General features: G+C 55.2%; 2 protein-coding genes across 2 annotated transcripts; both read right to left on the bottom strand.

The window, feature by feature from the left end:
- Positions 1 to 159: 159 nt before the first annotated feature.
- Positions 160 to 3,670, bottom strand: UBXN1 (UBX domain protein 1). The gene is made up of 10 exons (XM_055142331.1): positions 3,604 to 3,670; positions 3,408 to 3,496; positions 3,251 to 3,304; positions 3,014 to 3,120; positions 2,863 to 2,932; positions 2,315 to 2,506; positions 2,176 to 2,227; positions 1,753 to 1,869; positions 391 to 583; positions 160 to 287 (listed from the first exon to the last, which is right to left on the bottom strand). Exons 2-10 carry the CDS (start codon positions 3,464 to 3,466, stop codon positions 238 to 240), a joined length of 894 nt encoding a protein of 297 aa, XP_054998306.1. The 5' UTR covers positions 3,467 to 3,496; positions 3,604 to 3,670; the 3' UTR covers positions 160 to 237.
- Positions 3,671 to 14,502: 10,832 nt separating this feature from the next.
- On the bottom strand, positions 14,503 to 19,711 carry LRRN4CL (LRRN4 C-terminal like). Its single transcript, XM_055141549.1, has 2 exons — positions 18,939 to 19,711; positions 14,503 to 17,836 (listed from the first exon to the last, which is right to left on the bottom strand). Exon 2 carries the CDS (start codon positions 17,831 to 17,833, stop codon positions 17,135 to 17,137), a length of 699 nt encoding a protein of 232 aa, XP_054997524.1. The 5' UTR covers positions 17,834 to 17,836; positions 18,939 to 19,711; the 3' UTR covers positions 14,503 to 17,134.
- Positions 19,712 to 19,714: the final 3 nt, after the last annotated feature.

Consider the following 19,714-nt stretch of genomic DNA (forward strand, 5'->3'; position numbering starts at 1 on the left):
GAAAATCTTTCTGGAGCCCGGCCAGGGATGTAACTTGGCAACAGAGAACTTGTCTTGCATGGAGGGTGTTGGTCCCGATCCCCAGAGCCACAGAACCCTTCGTGTGGCCTCTTTGTCTGAGTTTTCTCCCTCCCTGCACTCAGGAAGGAGCCAGCCACATACAGAACTCAGAGGGTCTCTTTATTAGGAAGAAGAGGTCAGTGCTTTATCAAAGATGAGGGGGGAGGGGAAGGCCTCTCAGCTGGGACATTTCTTGGCCACAATGAGGACAGCGGAAGGCACAAGTCCTGAAGATGAAAGAGACAGAGTCAGACGCTGATCCCCCAAGGCCATTCTCCAGGGCCCCCCACCCCCTGGGCACAGTCCCCGCCCGGGGTGCGGATGTCATACCCAGCTCCTGCAGAGGCCGCTCCATGTCGGCCTCGGAGAAGGCCCGCCGGGGGAAGCCACTGAGCAGCTGCACGGGGTCCTGGCCGCCTCCGGGCTCCTCGCCACGGTGCAGCTCTACATAGAGCCTCACGGCTGCCAGCTGTTCCCGAGCACGGAAGGTCTGCGTCAGTGACGTCCCATCTGGCAGCCTGACCTGGGGGGCGAGGCAGAGACTCGGGACTGAGCGAGGGCGCGCTGCAGGCAGCACGGCAGGCGGGACGCTTGCCTTGCACACAGCCCATCCAGGTTGGACCCCGGGTACCCCATAGGGTCCTGAGCCCCACCCCGAGTGCAGAGCCAGATGTCATCCCTGAACGCAAAGCCAGAAGTGAATCCTGAGCACCACAGGGTGCGGCCTGAGAACCAACAGAATAAGTGAGGGGCTCGAGAAAGGAGAGACCCCTGCTCCTTCCTCCAAGGGTGAGTGAACTAGCATGTTGACGATCTGAAAAAACTAAGAAACAAATGGTCAGGGCCGAAGCCTTGCACACAGCCAACCCAGGTTCGATCTGAGGAATCCCATATGGTCCCCCCAAGCACCGCTAGGAATAATTCCTGAGTGCAGAGCCAGGAGTAATCCCTGAGAATCCAAAAAAAAAAGAAGAAAAGAAGAGAAGAAAGAGGGGCTGGAGCGATAGCACAGTGGATAGGGCATTTGCCTTGCACGCGGCCGACCCGGGTTCTAATCCCAGCATCCCATATGGTCCCCTGAGCACCGCCAGGAGTAATTCCTGAGTGAAGAGCCAGGAGTAACCCCTAAGTATCGCCGGGTGTGACCCAAAAACCAAAAAAGAAAAAAAAGGAAGAGAAGAAAGTCACTCATGCTCTGCCTCCAAGTGTCCCAGGGCCAGAGAGAATACAGCAAGTATGATGCTTGCCTCGGCAGAACCCAGTGTGATCCCCAGCATCCCCTCGGTCCCCCACTGGCCTGCCAGGAGAAATCCCTAACCGATGAGCCAGGAGTAAACCCACCCCTCCTCCCAGCATAGCTGGGTATGGCCCAAATACCAAAAACAAAGAGACTCCCCACTTCACACACCTTCAGAGACAAGATTATCTCAGTAACCATACAAATGGCTGTGTGATATACAACAGAAATACACCAAGAAGTAGACAGGAAACTGCTGGAGCATGGGGGCGGGGATGGGTTTAAATTAGACTCTGGCCAGTGAAATTTGATCTCTTTCCTAAGCCCAGAGCGGGATGGATTTCAAGGCTGCTGAAGGGAAAGTTTTGGCAGAGGGAGCAGAACTGAAAACGGCTTGGCCCTGGCTACCGCAGAGGCCAACACGAGGTCCCAGCAACCCCGCGGGCCGTCAGTACCTGGATGCGACACTGGTCATACTCCCGCTTGGTGGGAGGCTCCTGGCTGGGAGACGAGGGAACAGGCCCCGGCTCTGCTGCTGGTGCGGAAGGCCGCGAGCCCACACTGCCGCCATACTGCGGGACAAAGGCAACGCCAGATCAGCACCTGGGGGCGCTTTCCCAACACTGAAACTGGGGTTGGATGGTTGGGGGGTGGCGGGGAGAGCTCCTTTGTCACCCCCAGGAATTTCCCCAGTTGGGGCTGGAGTGACAGCACAGCAGGAAAGGCCTTGCACGCGGCCAACCCGGGTTCGATTCCCAGCATCCCATATGGTCCCCTGAGCACCGCCAGGGGTAATTCCTGAGTGCAGAGCCAGGAGTAACCCCTGTGCATCGCCGGGTGTGACCCAAAAGGCAAAAAATCTCTCCCCTGTCACCTACCTTCTTGGCTCTCTCTGCTTTGTCCCTTTCAATCTTCTCCCGGACTCTTTGTCTAGAAGGCAGACGGAAGGAAAGCGGGTCAGAGGCGGGCAGCCCCCCTCGACTCCCGGCTCCTCCCTTAGCCCACTGCCCCTCACACCTGGCCGCCAGCTCTTCGGCCTTCTCCCGCCTCCGCTCCTCGGCGGCCCGGCGCATCTCGTCCTCCTGGAGCCGCTGGCGGGCGGCCGACAGCTCCTGCCCTTGTCTCCGGCGCTGCCGTTCCCGTTCCAACGCCTCGCGCTCCTCCCGCTCCTCCCGCTCCCGCTGCTTCTGCGCCACCAGCTCCAGCATTCTGCGGTGCAGGGAGAGAAAGAGTGGAGACAGGGCCCGGGCTGGGCAAGAAAAATCAGGGAACGGGGAGAGCCCGAGTGAGAACAAAGGGGCAAAAGGCGGCTGCGAAGGGGACAGTTCGGGAAGCTTTCGGGAGCAGCTTGGCACAGTAGGGACCGGGCAGCGAGGACCTTCACAACGGCCAGGCACAGGACGAGGCTTCGGAAGGCTATTGCCTCCCACGCGGCCGACCCAGGTTCGATCCCCAGCATCCCATATGGTCCCCTGGGCCCAGAGCCAGGAATAAACCCTGAGCACCCAGGGAGATCCCCCTGCAAAAAGGAAAAAAAAAAAAATCCAATCTGCTTCTCGCTGTACCTCTTAGTCTGCTCCTGTTTTTCCTCTTCGCTCAGTCCGGGTTTGCCTTCGCCCGCAGCCGACCCAGGCCCTACACAGAAGCAACCGGTGTTATTACCCGCTGACACCCTCCGGTCCCCGATGGCCACGCGCGCGGTCCCTGGGGCACGACCTTCGGGGCCACTCTGCTCCGAGGACGTGGGTTCCCGGCCCAGGACATGTCCGAGGGGGGTGGCGAGCGGCTCATCCACGTCGGGGTCATCTTCGTGCTCCATCAGCCTGGCGGCGGGGGTGGGGGGCGGGGATGGGGGGCGGGTGAGCGCGGAGGCGGGTGTCCACCCCCCATTCCCCCCCCGCCCGGCGCGCCCCCACCACCCCGCCGTGCCCCGCCCCCGCGCCCGGCGCTCACCAGTCCATCGCCGCCTCGATGCCCTGGTTGCCTGTGAGGGCCAGAGCCTTCTCCCTGGGGGCAGAAACAGCGAGAATAGCGCCCACGGGCCGGCCATGCTGGGGGCCGGGCCGGAGCGGCGACCCCCGCGGGCCGGGGCGTGGGGGGGCTGCCTTACGCGCGTCCCCGGGGGAAACCCATCTCGATGAGACTCTCGAGAGCCGTCAGCTCCGCCATGGCGCCGCCACCGCCGCTCCCGCGGGGGACCTGCAGTGAAAGCGGGGGCGGGGGAGGGCCGGGGGGGCGGGTCAGCGCGCGCCGCCCCCTCCCGCCCTCCCGCCCCCGCCGCCCCCGAGCGGCCGCTCCCCGCTCACCCGGCTCCGCAGCGGCCGCGGACGCCGACGAGAAGAAAGCCGAGGGAGGCGGAAGTGCCCGGGTCTGTTTGGGTCACGTGGGCCGGAAGTGGACGGGGGCCGCGGGGAGCCACAAAGCCGCGGCGCAGCCCCGCGCGGTCGCGGAGAGCCCGGGTGGGCGGGGCTCTCCGGCCCCGAGGGCGCGGGCCCGGGTCCCGAGTCCCCGTCGCCTGCCAAGCGACACGGAAAGGGCGCGTGTGGGAAAGGGGACGGAGCGTCAACACTCAGCGCAATCGCTTGGAAAGTTACTTGGCTGAGTTGCAACTCAGGAGTGTTCGAAACATAATTGCAGCGAGTAGGGTGTTTGCCTCGTTTGCGGCTGAGCTGGGTTGCATCCCCAGCAAACCGTTATGTGTGCCCCGAACCCGCCAGCAGAGATCCTTGAGAGGAGAGGCAGGATCCCCCCCACTTAGCACACCCCAAAAAGAGAAAAGCGTTTACTCTTTTAGATGTAGGCAGGTAGACAGGGAAAGGCCCTCAGCAATAAAACTCAGATCAACAAAAATTCGAAGACTGATCCACCCTTTGGATTCGGAAAACAGAGGCCTGATAAAACCTACAGCAGATGACCTTGAGGAGATTGGACCCCAGCCCAAGAAGTTCCACAAACCCTCGGACCTCTCCCTTAATCCGATTAACTTTTGTGATTCAGCCCCAGAAGACTCCCGAAATGTTCCAGATCAAGACAACGGAGAAGAGCCTATACAAGCCACCTTGAACAAAGGCAGGGTGCGCATATGTGCCCGAGCCCGCGTGGCTCAGCAACATGTGGTGCCTGAGCACATGTGTTGCCCACATCTCCCCTCTTGAATTGTGGACTTTCATGCTTTCATGTCTGACGCTGGGATGTGTGTAGGGGCTCCCTCCGCCCTTGAAGAAGCACAAGTTCTCGAGTCTCTCTCTCTCTCTCTCTCTCTCTCTCTCTCTCTCTCTCTCTCTCTCTCTCTCTCTCTCTCTCTCTCTCTGTGTCTATCTGTCTTTCTTTCTCCCCTCACTCTTCTTCTCCCCCTCCACACTTTCAAAAAACCCTCCAAATAAAATCTGTTTTATTTCACTGCTTATCTATTCCTGAAATTTTTTTCTGCGAGCGAGACAAGAACCCAGTAACCCTGGGTCCCAGGTGGCAGAGGCAGATGGAAAGTGACCGTCTTTCCTCCTGACTCCCGTGAGTCACCTGTGGGTTCCACCTACATCACTTTGACCCGCTCAACAGCTCCAGGGAATTGAAGCTTGCTCACAGGGTGGCGCTGGATCACCAAAGGGCAAACCCCCCTTTTTTATTTGTTTTTTCATTGAGTCATCATGAGATACACACTTGCAAAGTTGTGCAAGATTGGGTTTCAGTCATACAATGTTACAAGTCCCATCCTTTTACCAGTGTAGATTTCCTTCCACCACTGTCCCCAGTTACTTTCCCCTCCCCATCTGCCTGCATCTCTGGCCAACACTTCTCTGTCTTTCTCTGTCTCTGTCTCTCTCTGCATTATGGTTTGCAAAACACATTTTTGATCCTGGCATCACCAAAAGGGGAAAAACCAAGCCAAGCCATTAGTTTGGCCTTTTTCCCCAGCCACCCCATGAATTTTACTGTTGTCAGTAGAGCCCCATCTGCAAAGAGAGAATAGCAATAGCATCCAACTAAGGTGCCTGGCTAGACTGGATTGTGTAAATGTTGGTAGTTTGCAACTTCATCTCCCACCCCGTGAGGGTAATTTGGAAATCTTGCAAAATAGATAGGATCAACTGGACCAATACATCATTCTCCTCCCCCTCCTCCCCTCCTTCCCCTTCTCCTCCTTCTCTTCCTCCTCTTCTTCCAGCCTCTCTTGTGGGTTTCTTCCGGCTTCTAAGGGAAGCTAGCCTCACTGATGTAGGCAGGTAGACAGGGAAAGGCCCTGGGCAATAAAACGTAGGTCAGGGCTGGAGTGATAGCACAGCAGGGAGGGTGTTTGCCTTGCACGTGGCCGACCCGGGTTCAATTCCCAACATCCCATATGGTCCCCCGAGTACCGCCAGGAATAATTCCTGAGTGCATGGGCCAGGAGTAACCCCTGTGCATCACCGAAAATGTAGGTCAACAGAACTTCTGGGAGGAAAATTCTGAGACTGATCCACCCTGTGGATACAGAAAACAGACCTGATAAGACCTTCAGCAGACCCTGAGGAGTTGGACCCCTCCCCATGAAGTTCCTCAAACCCTCAGGCCTCTCCCTTAATCTGATTAAAATGTGATCCAGCCCCGAGAAGACTCCAGAACTTCGGGAGAACCCGAGAAGATCCTATAAAAGAAACCTTGAGGCTGGAGCAATAGCACAGCGGGTAGGGTGTTTGCTTTGCACGTGGCCGACCTGGGTTTGACTCCCAGCATCCCATACAGTCCCCTGAGCACTGCCAGGAGTAATTCCTGAGTGCAGAGCCAGGAGTAACTCCTGTGCATTGCCGGGTGTGACCCAAAAAGCAAAAAAAAAAAAAAAAAAAAAAAAAACACACCTTGAACCAAGGAAGGGTGCACATATACTGCTTGTGCCTGCGTGGTCGAGCACATGTGGCGGCTGAGCATGTGTGTCGCCCGCATCTCCCCTCTCGAGATGAGGACTTTTATGCTTTCCTATCTAATGTTCGGGGTGGGTGTGTCGGGGCTATCTCACCCGGGCTCTCTTGAGCGCGTTACTCTGTCTCTCTCACTCTCCACTCTCTCCCACTTTTTTCGTCCTCCTTCCCTCCAGATAAAATCTATTTAGTCCACTGCTTGTCTACTCCTGAAATTCTTTTCTGTGAGCGAGACGAGAACTCTGAAAACCCTGGGTAAGGCCCGGGACTGGCCTCTCCTTTCCTGCCAAGAGCGAATCCTCACTCTAGCCTGAGTCTGGCTCCCCGAGAAATCGGGTGGCGGGGATCCACTCCCGTGCCGAGAAGACCAAACGGACTTCAGGTGTGGCCTGACGGCCACCTGGTAGGGCTGGGGGGACTTGGGCCCGAGCCAAGCAGGGGCTCACCGCAGACTTTACTGGTCCTAGTCGTCCCAGCAAGACGGGGGTGGCAGAGGTGGAGTGAGAGAAGGTAACTGTCCTTGGGGCTGGAGTGATAGCAAAGCGGGTAGGGCGTTTGCCTTGCACGCGGCCGACCCGGGTTCAAATCCCAGCATCCCATATGGTCCCCTGAGCACCGCAGGGGTAATTCCTGAGTGCATGAGCCAGGAATGACCCCTGTGCATTGCCGGGTATGACCCAAAAAGAAAAAAAAAAAAAGAAGGTAACTGTCCTTCTCCCCTCCTGACTCCTGTGAGCCACCCTAGGGGTCACGACATCATCATCACCCTCTCTGCTCCTCCCTTCTCCAGTATTTACCCTCATTAGGCATTTACCCCCCCCCCCCGCTGTGTTCATTATTCAGCCCTCCTTTGGGGCTTTAATATCTCTAGAGGCAAAGGTCTCTTTATTTTATTATAAATTATTGTAGGGGTTTGGGGCTGGAGTGATAGCACAACAGGTAGGGCGTTTGCCTTGCATGCGGTTGACCCGGGTTCGATTCCCAGCATCCCATATGGTCCCCTGAGCACCGCCAGGAGTGATTCCTGAGTGCAGAGCCAGGAGTAACCCCTGTGCATCGCCGGGTGTGACCCAAAAAGCAATAAATAAATAAATAAATAAATAAATAAATAATTGTAGGGGGAAGGGGGAGGCAATTGGAGTGATACTACAGCAGGCAGGGTGTTTACCTTGCACACATCTGGCTGGGTTCAATCCCCAGCAGCCCATATGCTTCCCCAAGCACCGCTAGGAGGATCCTTGAGCATAGTTGGATGTGCTCCAAATCCCCCCTCAAAAGAATAAGGAAAATAGCTTGGGGAACTAGAGAGATAATACAATGGGTAAGGCATTTGCCTCGCATGCAGCTGACCTGGGTACAATTCTTGACACGCAAATCTCAAAATAACATGACCCCAAAAGCAACAATAATAAATTATAGACAATGAATATGTTCTTTTTTTTTTTTTCTTTTTGGGTCACACCCAGCGATGCTCAGGGGTTACTCCTGGCTTTGCGCTCAGGAATTACTCCTGGCGGTGCTTAGGGGACCATATGGGATGCCGGGGATCGAACCCGGGTCGGCCGCGTGCAAGGCAAACGCCCTACCCGCTGTGCTATCGCTCCGGCCCACAATGAATATGTTCTAAATTTATTCTAGTGGGGCCAGAAAGATAGTGCAGTAGTGCAGGAGTCAAGGAGCTTCTTTTTTTTTTCTTTTTGGGTCACACCCGGCAATGCACAGGGGTTACTCCTGGCTCTGCGCTCAGAAACTACTTCTGGCAGTGCTCAGGGGACCATATGGGATGCTGGAAATTGAACCCGGGTCAGCCGCGTGCAAGGCAAATGCCCTACCCGCTGTGCTATTGCTCCAGCCCCTAAGGAGCTTCCTTGAATGCGGTCAGCCCTGGCTTGACACCCTCAGAGTGAGGGGGGGCCCCAGAGCTACCAAGAGTACTATAGAGGGCGTCAAAGGGATAGTACAGGCAGTAGGGTGTTTGCCTTGCACGCGACTGACCCAGGTTCAATTCCTGGCATCTCATATGGTCCCCCAAGCACCGCCAGGATTAATTCCTGAGTGCAGAACCAGGAGTAACCCTGAGCATTGCAAGGTATGGCTCAACCCCACCATCCAAATCAATAAATTGAAAAACATTTTTCAATTTGGATCAATGGTGATCCAACGATCAAAAATATGATTCTATTGGGGCTGGAGAGATAGTGCGGTGGTTTGGGCATTTGCCTTGAATGCAGCTGACCCAGGTTCTATCCCAGCACCCTATACAGTTCCCTAAGCCCTGCCAGGAGTGATCTCTGAGTAGAGTCAGGAGTAAGTCCTGAGCAGCGCTGGGTGTGGCCAATAAAATATAAAAGAGATTAAGTTGTATAGTGCTACCTCTGGTCTACTTCTGGCTAAAACACCCTTGAGCAAATAGCAAAGTAGGAGGGTCTGTAAACAGGAGCGATAGCAAACGCTAGAGCAAATGCTCCGACAGAGAGCAATGATGAAAGGCAGTGAGGGAGCGTTTCCTCTCTTCTTTTTTGTGGGTGGGGGGTTGGACTTGGGCCCCACCAGGCAAGGCTGGATTAACTCCTGGGTCTCTCTCAAGGGGGCAATTCTGATGGTACCAGGGTTGTGCCTTAACCCCATTACTATCTATCCTGTCCTGTCCCAAGGAACACTTAAACACACACACACACACACACACACACACACACACATATTTGGCCACAATCGGCAGTGCTCAGGGTTTACTCCTACCTCTGTGCTCAAGGATCACTCTTACCAGGGCTCAGGAGACCTGAGTCAGGGGACCATATTGGATGTTAGGGCAGCTGCATGCAAGGTAAATGCCCTACCAGCTGTATTATCTACATTGCCTTATATGAACATAGCTATTAAGTTAGGATTTTGCAGCTTGAAACATTGCCCATAACATACGTGTGTGTGTGTGTGTGTGTGTGTATGTGTGTGTGTGTTGGGGACCAGCCCCAGTTGAACAGGACTGAAGCACGGACACTTTGAAGATCAAGAAAAGAGACATAGGGGCCAGAGTGATAGTACAGAGGGGAGTGCATTTGCCTTGCATGCGCCGACCCAGGTTCAATCCCCAGCAGCCAGGAGGATCGCTGGGTGTGACCCAAAAAAGAAAAGAGAGAGAGAGAGAGAGAGAGAGAGAGAGAGATGTAGAGCCCTGGAGAGATAGTATAGTGAGTAGGGTGCTTGTTCTGCACACAGCGAACTGGCATCCCATGTGGTCTCCCAAGCACTTCCAGGGTTTATTCTGGAGTGCAGAGCCAGGAGTTACTTCTTCTTTTTTTTTTTTTTTGCTTTTTGGGTCACACCTGGCGATGCACAGGGGTTACTCCTGGCTCTGCACTCAGGAATTACCCCTGGCCGTGCTCAGGGGACCATATGGGATGCTGGGATTTGAACCCGGGTCGGCCGCGTGCAAGGCAAACGCCCTACCCGCTGTGCTATCTCTCCAGCCCCGCCAGGAGTTACTTCTAAATATTACCAGGTGTGGCCCCTAAACAAAAATAAAACCAAAAAAGAAAGACAAAAATAAAAGAGAAATATCATGAACTCAGGGCGCCCACAGCCTCACAGAAGTACAGCTTCAGCTGACCTCCAGGTACAGTCTTTTTTTTTGGGGGGGGGTGCTCTTTGGGTCACACGCCATGATGCTCAGGGGTTATTCCTGACTGTGCACTCAGGAATTAAGCTCTGGAGGTGCTCAGGGGACCATATGAGATGCCAGGGATCTAACCGCGGTCGGCCACATGCAAGGCAAACACTCTCCCCACCATACTATAACTCTGGCCCCAAGTCTTTACGGCTTAGAAGTAGTAATCATCAGGAGGGAAAAAACATTTCTAGATCAAATGCCTAACTAGTTAAATATATCCAAGCTAGACACATCTCTGTAATGGGCTTCTCAAACATCTTTGCAATGGGCTCTTTCAAGGGGCGATTCCTCCAGGAGAAGGAGTGGAGGGAGAGAGAGGATACAGGAACCGGTGTTAGCATCCCATAACCTGCCCATCCTGTCAGTATTTTTTTTTAATCTATCTTTTTTTTTTTTTTTTTTTGCTTTTTGGGTCACACCTGGCAATGCACAGGGGTTACTCCTGGCTCTGCACTCAGGAATTACCCCTGGCCGTGCTCAGGGGACCATATGGGATGCTGGGATTGAATCCGGGTCGGCCGGCCGCGTGCAAGGCAAACGCCCTACCCGCTGTGCTATTCTTCCAGCCCCTTTTTAAATCTATCTTAACTCTAGTTCTCAACATGTATGGTTTGGGGACCACACGCAGCCGTGCCTGGGAGCCAGTCCAGCTCAGTGCTCTGCAGGGCCAGGAAAAGAACCTAGGCATCCTGCATGCAAATGAAGTCAATCATTTGATCCTGCATGAAAACTCAATCCTGCATGCAAATGAACTCAATCATGAACTCAGTGAGGAAAGATATATCCTCCATGCAGAACATATTGACTAGGAAAAAAGCAACAACAACATTGGCACGGCCAGAGCACAGGACAGCGGGTAGGGTGCTTATCTTCTACTTGGCCAACTCGGGTTCAATCCCCAACATTCCATATGTTCCCCCGAGCACCGCCAGGAGCGATTCCTGAGTGCAGAGCCAGGAGTAACCCCGAGCATTGCCTGATATCTCCCCAAGACCAAAATAAAAGCATTGCACAGAAAAAGACCTGCTCTGTGGAGGAGGAGAAGAAATTTTGCTTTGTATTCTAGCATTCTTTTGGTGGTGGCAGGGAAAATTTTTGGTCACATCCAGAGATGTTCAGGGGTTACTCCTGGTTCTGCACTCAGGAACCACTCCTAGCAGTGCATTGGGGACCATATGGGATGCCAGGTATTGAACACATGTCTGCCGTGTGCAAAGCAAATGCCTTCCTTGCTGTACTATCACTCTGACCCTATTCTAGCATTCTTTTTTTTGCTTTTTGGGTCACACCCAGAGATGCACAGGGGTTATTCCTGGCTCTGCACTCAGGGATTACCCCTGGCAGTGCTCAGGGGACCCTATGGGATGCTGGGAATAGAACACGGGTCAGCCGCGTGCAAGGCAAACGCCCTCCCCGCTGTGCTATCACTCCAGCCCCTATTCTAGCATTCTTGAACATTTATATATTACTCTTTTCATTTTTTTTGTGTGTGGGGGCCACACTTGTCTGTATTCAGGACTTACTCCTGGCTCTACTCTCAAGATCACTCCTGATGGAGCTTGGGGGACCAAATGAGGTACCAGGGATCAAATTCCATCTGCCGTATGCAAGGCAAGTGTACTATCACTCCCTCCCCAAATATGTTACTCAGAATTTTTAAAGTTTGGGGATGGGGCTGGAGCAATAGCACAGCGGGGAGAGTGTTTGCCTTGCACTCGGCTGACCCGGGTTCGATTCCCAGCATCTCATATGGTCTGCTGAGCACCGCCAGAGGTAATTCCTGAGTGCAGAGCCAGGAGTAACCCCTGAGCATCGCCGGGTGTGACCTAAAAAGCAAAATAAATAAATAAAATAAAATAAAGTTTGGAGAGGAGCTGGAGAAAAGTACAGGGGTTAAAGTGTTGGCTTTGCACACTGCTTACCCCAGCTCGAAGAGTCCCTGAGCACTACTGGGTGTGACTTAAGCTCCCCATGAAAACTGGTGGGGGGCACACCTGGCTGTGCCCAGGGCATACTCCTGGCTCTGCACCCAGGAATTACTCCAGTCCTTGCAGTGCCCAGAACACCATATTGAATGCCAGGGATCAAACTCATTTTGACAATGTACAAGGTGAGTACCAACCCGCTGTACAATCTCTCCAGCCTGGAAGAAGTTAAAAAAAAAGGGGGGGTGCTGGAGCAAAAGTATAGCTGGTACAGCCAGGAAAGTGTTTGCCTTGCACGCGGCCGACCAGGGTTCAATTCCCAGTATCCCATATGGTCCTCTGAGCACCGCAGGGGTGATTCCTGAGTGCAGAACCAGGAGTAACCTCTGTGTGAACCAGGAGTAACCGCTGTGCATTGCCAGCTGTGACCCATAAAGCAAAAAAAAAAAAAGGGGGGGTGGAGTAATAGCACAGGGGGTAGGGCATTTGCCTTGCTCGTGGCCTACCAGGGTTCAATTCCCAGCATCCCATGAGCAACACCAGGAGTAATTTCTAACTGCATGATCCAGGAGTAACCACTGTGTATCACTGGGTGTGACCCAAAAAGAAAAAAAAAAGCAAAAAAAAAAAAAAAAAGAAAGAGAAAGAAAAAAGAACAAGTTGTTTCCCTGTGCCTTCCACTTGAAAAAAGTTTTTTTTTTTCTTTTTGGGTCACACCCAGAGTTGCACAGGGGTTACTCCTGGTTCATGCATTCAGGAATTACTCCTGGCAGTGCTTGGGGGACCATATGGGATGTTGGGAATTGAACCCGGGTCGGCCGCCAGCAAGGCAAATGCCCTACCAGCTGTGCTCTCGCTCCAGCCCCTGAAAATAGTTTTAAGATCAGTTAAAGTGTAAATAATATTCTCTAGCAATTTATACAGATATTTTTATTCAGTTAGTCTATAAATATATTAGGTGGGCCAGAGAGATAAATTTGGGAGGCCCACCTGGGGACCTCACCCTCCCCGCCTCCCTGTACTTCCTGAAGCCCCAACAGTTGCACCCACGTCCGCACTACCTCCATCCTGTAAGCTCACTGCCCAGGTAAATATTCTGGATTTTCTGGAGTGCAGGATCACAAACTCTACAATACTAACATTCTAGTAGGAGCACATCAGATTGAATTTAAATGTAACATAGAAGCCAACGAGATGAAAGAACAACCATCAAAAAAAAAAAAATGAAGACAGAAGGTTTAACAAATAACAGCTTAGAAAACCCTCAGACAAGGACTTAATGTCCCCAGGGTGAGATACAACAATTTTCAGAAATTCTCTTTTGCTGAAGTATGTTTTGATCATTCTGTTGGCCACTTTGTGGTTGCAAGCAATACAGAATAAATGACCGCGGGTCTGCTCAGGGGGAGGCCAGAGGGGTGGCTGGGAAAATGAAGACAACGGCGGAGGGAAGGTGGAGTGGTGATGGGATTGGGGTTGGAATATTGAATTCCTGGAGCAAATCACCGTGTACAACCTTGTAAACCAGGGTGTTTAACTAAAGTGGGGAGACACCGACGGGGGAGGCCCAGATTCTCCTTGATCCTGCTTGCCCCAGCACTGCCAAGAGCAAGCTTTGAATATCAATCGAGTCTGCACACAGAGCTGGGAACAGCACCCCTGAGTGTGGCCCCGAAAACCAAAACTGAATGAATGACTGAACGAACGCGTGTCAGAGTGTTAAAGGGCTAGACTCATGCAAGAGGCCCAGGTTCAATTCCTGGCATCACACGGTCCCTCGAGTACTGCTGGGATTCTGCCCCCACACACACACACAATACCCTAGGAGTAGCCCCTGTGCACTCCAGGGTGTGGCCCCAAAATATGAAATATATAAATGAACTAGGAGCTAGGGCTGTGACTCCAAGGGCTGGAGGCATGCTTTGCACATAGGGGCCCTGGATTTTTGTTCTTTTTTTTTTTTCTGATGGGGGGTCACACCTGGCAATGTTCAGGGATTACTCCTGGCTCTGCAACTCAGCAATTACTCCTGACAGTGCTCGGGGGATCATGGGGGGGCTGGCAATCGAACCCTGGTTGGCTGTGTGCAAGGCAAGCGCCCTACGGCTGTCCTTTTACTCTGCTCTGATCTTTTTTTTTCTTTTTGAATCACACCTGGCGATGCACAGGGGTTACTCCTGGCTCTGCACTCAGAAATTACTCCTGGCAGTGCTCAGAGGACCGTATGGAACGCTGGGAATCAAACCCGGGTCTGCCGCGTGCAAGGCAAATGCCCTATCCACTGTGCTATTGCTCCAGCCCCACTCTGAACCTTTAAAGAAAAAATTTTTTTTGATGAATCACCAATGAGATAGAACATGATAAAGCCATTCGTGATCTGGTTTCAGTCATACAGTATTCCAACGCCCATCCCTCCACCAGTGTACATTTCCCGGCACCAGTGTCCCCAGTTTCCCTCCCACCACCCCCAAACTCCCACCCCCTGCCATGGACTCCAATCTGGCATCACATGGTCCCCTGAATACTGCTGGGTATAATCCCCCTCCCTGCAAACAGGAGAGGGACCGGGCAGCAGTAGACTGTCGGCCTTGGCACGGAGGCATTTGCCAAAAAGAAGTACATGCACCCCCTTGAAAAACAGATGTGCAGGTGACGAATTGAGAAGGGAGTTAAGAAGGAGGAGCCTTTGAAAGTCTTCTTGTATGATTCCTTTAATGTTTCAGTGACTATAAGACGCTCAGGAATGAGGATTGGGGAACCCCCAGTACACAGGAATCCCTCGGCATAATTGTACATTGCTACTATGATGATTGTGGTAGTAACAAAAATGCCAGTTTCTCCCAGACAGCAGCTCCGGTATCTCCACCCCACGCAGACAGGTGGGGTCCGCCATCGCAGCCTCAGTTTGGGACACAGGGGACGAGGGAGGGCGGTCCTGAGGCCCACCCTTACCCCAGCTGAGTCGAAAAGGCCCACTGCTGGGCCCTCCCCCACCCCGTCATGACAGAGCCGTTATGTGGTGTGGGTCTGAGGCGACTCGACTCTACCGCTCCCTTCTTAGCCTGTGAGCTAAGAAGGATTTTATTTTTTTTAGTTTGTTTTTTGAACCACAGCCCACCGTGCTCAGGAGTTACTCCTGGCTCTGCACTCAGGGAGCACTGCTGGTGGTGCTCAGGGGACCCTCTGGGACGCCGGGATAGAACCCTGGTCGGTGGCTTGCTCGGCAAGAGCCCTGCCCGCTGGATGATCTCTCTGACCCCAAAATGATTTTTGGTTTTAAGTGATTACATGTTATATAAAGTATCTATGACTCATCTTCCATTTTCTCCTCTGGAGCCACAAAACCTACATTCCCTCCCCCCTGTTTTTTTTTTTTCTTTGCTACACCCAGTGGTGCTCCGGGGTCATTCCTGGTGGGGCTCGGGGGTCTGTCTGTGGGCTGGGGGTCAAACCTGGGTCAACTGTGTGCCCTCTCCCTGCTCTACAATTTCTCTGGTCCCAACAGCACCCCCCCCAAGTCTGGTCTGTTTTATTTTGGGGCCACACTGGGCAATGCTCAGGGGTTACTCCTGACCCCTGCATTCAGGAATTCCCCCTGGCAGTGTTAAGGGGACCTTACGGAATGCTGGACATCACACCTGGGTCCACTTCATGGAAGCACTCTCTACCCTCGGTACGATCTGGCCCCAAAACCTAAATGATCTTACTCTCTGGCTCTTTTTTTTTTTTTCTTTTTGGGTCATACCTGGTGATGCATCAGGGTTACCCCTGGCTCTGCACTCAGGAATCACCCCTGGCGGTGCTCAGGGGACCATATGGGATGCCGGGAATCAAACCTGGGTCGGCCATGTGCAAGGCAAACGCCCTACCCGCTGCGCTATCGCTCCAGCCCCTCTCTGGCTCTTTAAGAAGAATTGAACTTGGCGAGGGAGACAGCTCAGAAGGCTGGGACACATGCTGTGCGTGTATGAGGCCCCGTTCCAGGGCAGGGTCCCCAGGGCATCTTCTCCACCCCCTCCCCCCCCCCCACGCACTGCAAAGGGGAAGAAAAGGGAAACAAGCCTGAAGCCAGGGAAATAGCTTAATGGGCAGCAACACATAACCACTCGCAAGGGGCCGGGGCCTGGGGTCCAACCTCTGGCGTCCATGACCTCCCAAGCACCCCTGAGGTAGCCCTGGGGGTCCTCATGCCCTGGAGGAGACCCTTCCTGAAAAATGAAGCTTTGAGGGGAACTGGAGCTATAGTGCAACAGGTAGGGCATTTGCCTTGCACACGGCTGACCAGGGTTCGATTCCCAGCATCCCATACGGTCCCCTAGCACCTCCAGGAGTAATTCCCGAGTGCAAAGCCAGGAGTAAACCCTGTGCATCGCCGGGTGTGACCCAAAAATCTAAAAGAAAAAATAAGTGAGCCTTTGTTAGGACCAGCAGGTAAGAGGCGTGCCTTAAGCATAGAGCCAGGAGGAAGCCACCCTGAGCACCGCCAGGTGTGGCCCCTAAACCCAATTGAGCAAAAGGCTCTGTGAATGGGGGTGTCATTCTCTTTTTTTCTTCTTGGGTCACACCCGGTGATGATCAGGGGTTACTCCTGGCTCTGCGCTCAGGAATTACTCCTAGCTGTGCTCAGGGGACCATATGGGATGCTGGGAATCGAACCCAGGTCGGCCGAATGCAAGGCAAACGCCCTGCCCGCTGTGCTATCGCTCCAGCCCCAGGGGGTGTCATCCTTGATGAGACTCTGGGCTTGATCCTGTCACCACATGGCCCCTGGGCACTAGCTGAGCCAGAACCATTCCTCCAACCCCCAACTTTGTTTTGGTGGCTACACCTGGCGGGGTGCTCAGGACTTGACTCTTGGCTCTGTGCTCAGGGATCACTCCTGGTGGAGCTTGTCAGCCGCCTGTAAGGCAACCCCCTTCCCTATTGTACTCTCCGGCCCCAGCTGCCCCCCAATTTCTTTTACTTTTTGTTCTGCGGCCACACCGGGGGATGCTCAGGGCTGTGCCACTCAGGAATCATTCCTGGCAATGCTCGGGGGACCATATGAGATGCTGGGGCTCCAACCCAGGTTGGCTGCATGCAAGGCAAACACCCTCCCCGCTGATCTATTGTTCTGGCTTTGCTTTGCGGCCCAAGTGTTTGAGGAAACGGATGAGAGGACCCTTCTGCTCCGCCCGAAACCTCACCAGCTGGTTTGGAACCTTCTGACCTTTTTGGTCGAGAACCAAGACTCAGCCAGGCGGGCCCCCCCACCCTGCGGTCCCCCGGATGACAGCCAGCTGCTCGGGAGCAGGGAACTGGGGGTGCTGGGCTGGACTCTCCGGGCGGGGGTGCAGCTGTGCTGGATGGCTCAGAGCCCGGGCGGGTTTGGGGCAGCCGGGGGGCGGCGGTGGCGGCGGGGGCAGCCCCAGCGGTCCCGCAGGCAGAAGTGCCACACGAGGGCAGAGCAGCTGAGCAGGGCCAGGCTGGTGCCCACTCCCACGGCGGCGAACACCAGCGTCTGGGGCCGGGGCGGCATGGTGAAGTAGCCACAGGGCCCGAAGGCAGGGCCGGGCCCCTCGGGCACCCCACTCTCTCCGGCCCCATTGGCGGCCACCACGCACACCACGTAAGCACCCCCGGGGCTCAGTTCCCGAAGTTCTGCTCGGCGGAAGGTGGCGTTGAGAGGGGGGCCCCTCTGGGGTGTCCCCTTGCTGCCGGGCCAAAGCAGGAGCCAGTACTGGTCGACCGGGGAGAAGGGGGCGCACCAATGCACCAGGGCGCTGGCGTCCTGGGCCCTCACCTGCACCTCCCCCAGGCGCGGGGGGTCGGGGGGCAAGGCCGGGCTGGAGAGCCCGGGGCACAGGCAGGCCGGGGCCCCTGCCCTCTGGAGCTCCTTGCAGGGCACCTGCAGATGGCGACAGGGGTCATAGTCACAGCGGGTGGCAGGTGACCGGGATGCCTCTTCTTTGTCCCCTTCCTCCAGACCTTGGGGGTGCAGGGGCTGCGCCCCCAGAACCAAGTTGATGCTGAGTGCCAGGAGCCACAGACGGCAGGGAGAGCCACGCATGGTCTGGAAGGGAAGGGGGCAGGTTGGGGCCTGGGGGAGCACGGGGACCAAGGGGAAGGACACCCGCACATTCATTCATTCATTCATTCATTCATTCATTGTCAGCCTTTTCTTGTTTCTTGGAGGGCGGTTAGGACCACACACAGCAGCTTTAGCAGGGGAATAACTCCTAGCTTTGTGCTCATGAATCACTCCCAGTGGTGCTCGGAGGGGGACCATGTGCTTCAGAAATCTAACCAGGGCTGACGGTGGGCCAGGAAAGCACCTTAGTTATTGGTTTGGGTGCTCATTCTGGGGCCTCGCCCGTGCGCATGCCACATAAGCACCCCCAGGGCTCAGTTCCCTCAGTTTTTCTCTGTGGAAGGTGGCGTTGGAAGGGGGGCCCCTCTGGGGTGTCCCCTTGCCGCCGGGCCGAAGCAGAAGCCGGTACTGGTCGACCCCTGGCTCTGAGCTCAGCGGCTACTCCCAGCAGGACTCAGGGGAACATAGGCCGCGCTGGGGACTGAAGCCAGGTCGGGGGGGGGGAGGGGTGTACGGCGAGCACCCTAGCTGCCGTCCTCTCTCTCGGGTCTTCAACTGCGCCAAGCGCTTGGTTTCCCGCAGGAGATGAACGGGACGGGCCCGGGAGATGGCCCGCAGCGCCGAGCACACGGTCTGCTTGCAGGAAACCCAGCCGTAAGCCCTGGCCTGCGCGGCCCCCGGCACACCATCAAGGGTGATTCTCTGAGGGCCGGGTAAGGCGCCTGCCTTGCATCAGCCTGACCTGGGTTCGACCTCTGGCATCCCAGCCAGTCCCCTGAACGAAAACTGAAAACTAAAAACTGAAAACAAGTCCGAGTCGCTCATGAGCACTGCTTGCTGGGCGTGGTGCTCAAAAAAAGCGAAATCAAAAGTCTATAGTCTGACACTAGGCGTGTGCCAGGCGCTCGCCACAGCTCGCGAGTAAACAGAGAAGAGTGGAAACAGACTCCCCCTGTTTAGGAAGAAAGGTGATGCCCAGCCAGGGGAAAGAGCTGAGCGGAATGAATCCCGGCCGGCCACACACGCAAACACTCAGAGCGGAGACGGTGAGGCAGAAAGAGGGAAGCCCCAATCCCCCGCTTACCCCGGAGCCCTGGGCCCTGCTTCTGCCCCGGCCCGCGGCAGGCCGGTCACCCGGGGGTCGGCCTTGGAGGGGATCTGCGCTCAGAAGTCTGCGGGGAGCAGGCCACGGGGTCTCGGGGGGTCCCCCCGGAGTGCTAGCTGTGCAGCTGGTTGTGTCAATGTCCTGGGTTTCGATTCTGTGTTGACTCCGGGCTTTTCTGCCCGTGCACTCTGAAGTCACCACCTAGCCCCCCTCCTTGGGGAGGGCCTGAGTCACCGGCCACCGGGAAAGCCTCAGCTGGAGGCCCGGGTGCCTGGGTTCGGGAAGGAGATTGGAATGTGGAGCCGCCCCGCCGGGCTGGGCTGAGAAGCCACAGGCTGAAGTCATGTGAGGGCCAGCAGGGGCACGGGGCAGAGGGCCACCTGGCTGGTACCGAGAGGAAAACAGCTGTGGGCCGCGTGAGGCCGGGGGACAGAACGCTGCTTTCGCAAAAAAAAAAAAAAATAATAATAAAATAAAATAAATCACACCCCATCTCTGGCAGTCATTTCCTGTCTTCTGCCTCCCAAAGGACGGAGCGCGGGAGGGAGGGGTGCAGAGGCCAGCATGAGGTAGCCCAGCCGTGGGGACCCGCCCTCCACCAGCCCCCTGCCTCGAGGGGGCGGGATCACATGGCTGAATGGGCTCCTATGAATGGGGCCCACTGTTCCTAAGAGAGTGGGGGGGCTCGGCGAGGCCTGCCCCTGGCCCCCGGCCCCAGACTGCCTGTACCCGCGGCTTCCCCAGATGCAGAGACG

This window comes from Sorex araneus, chromosome 6 (genome assembly GCF_027595985.1).
Source record: "Sorex araneus isolate mSorAra2 chromosome 6, mSorAra2.pri, whole genome shotgun sequence".
Classification (NCBI taxonomy): Eukaryota; Metazoa; Chordata; class Mammalia; order Eulipotyphla; family Soricidae; genus Sorex; species Sorex araneus.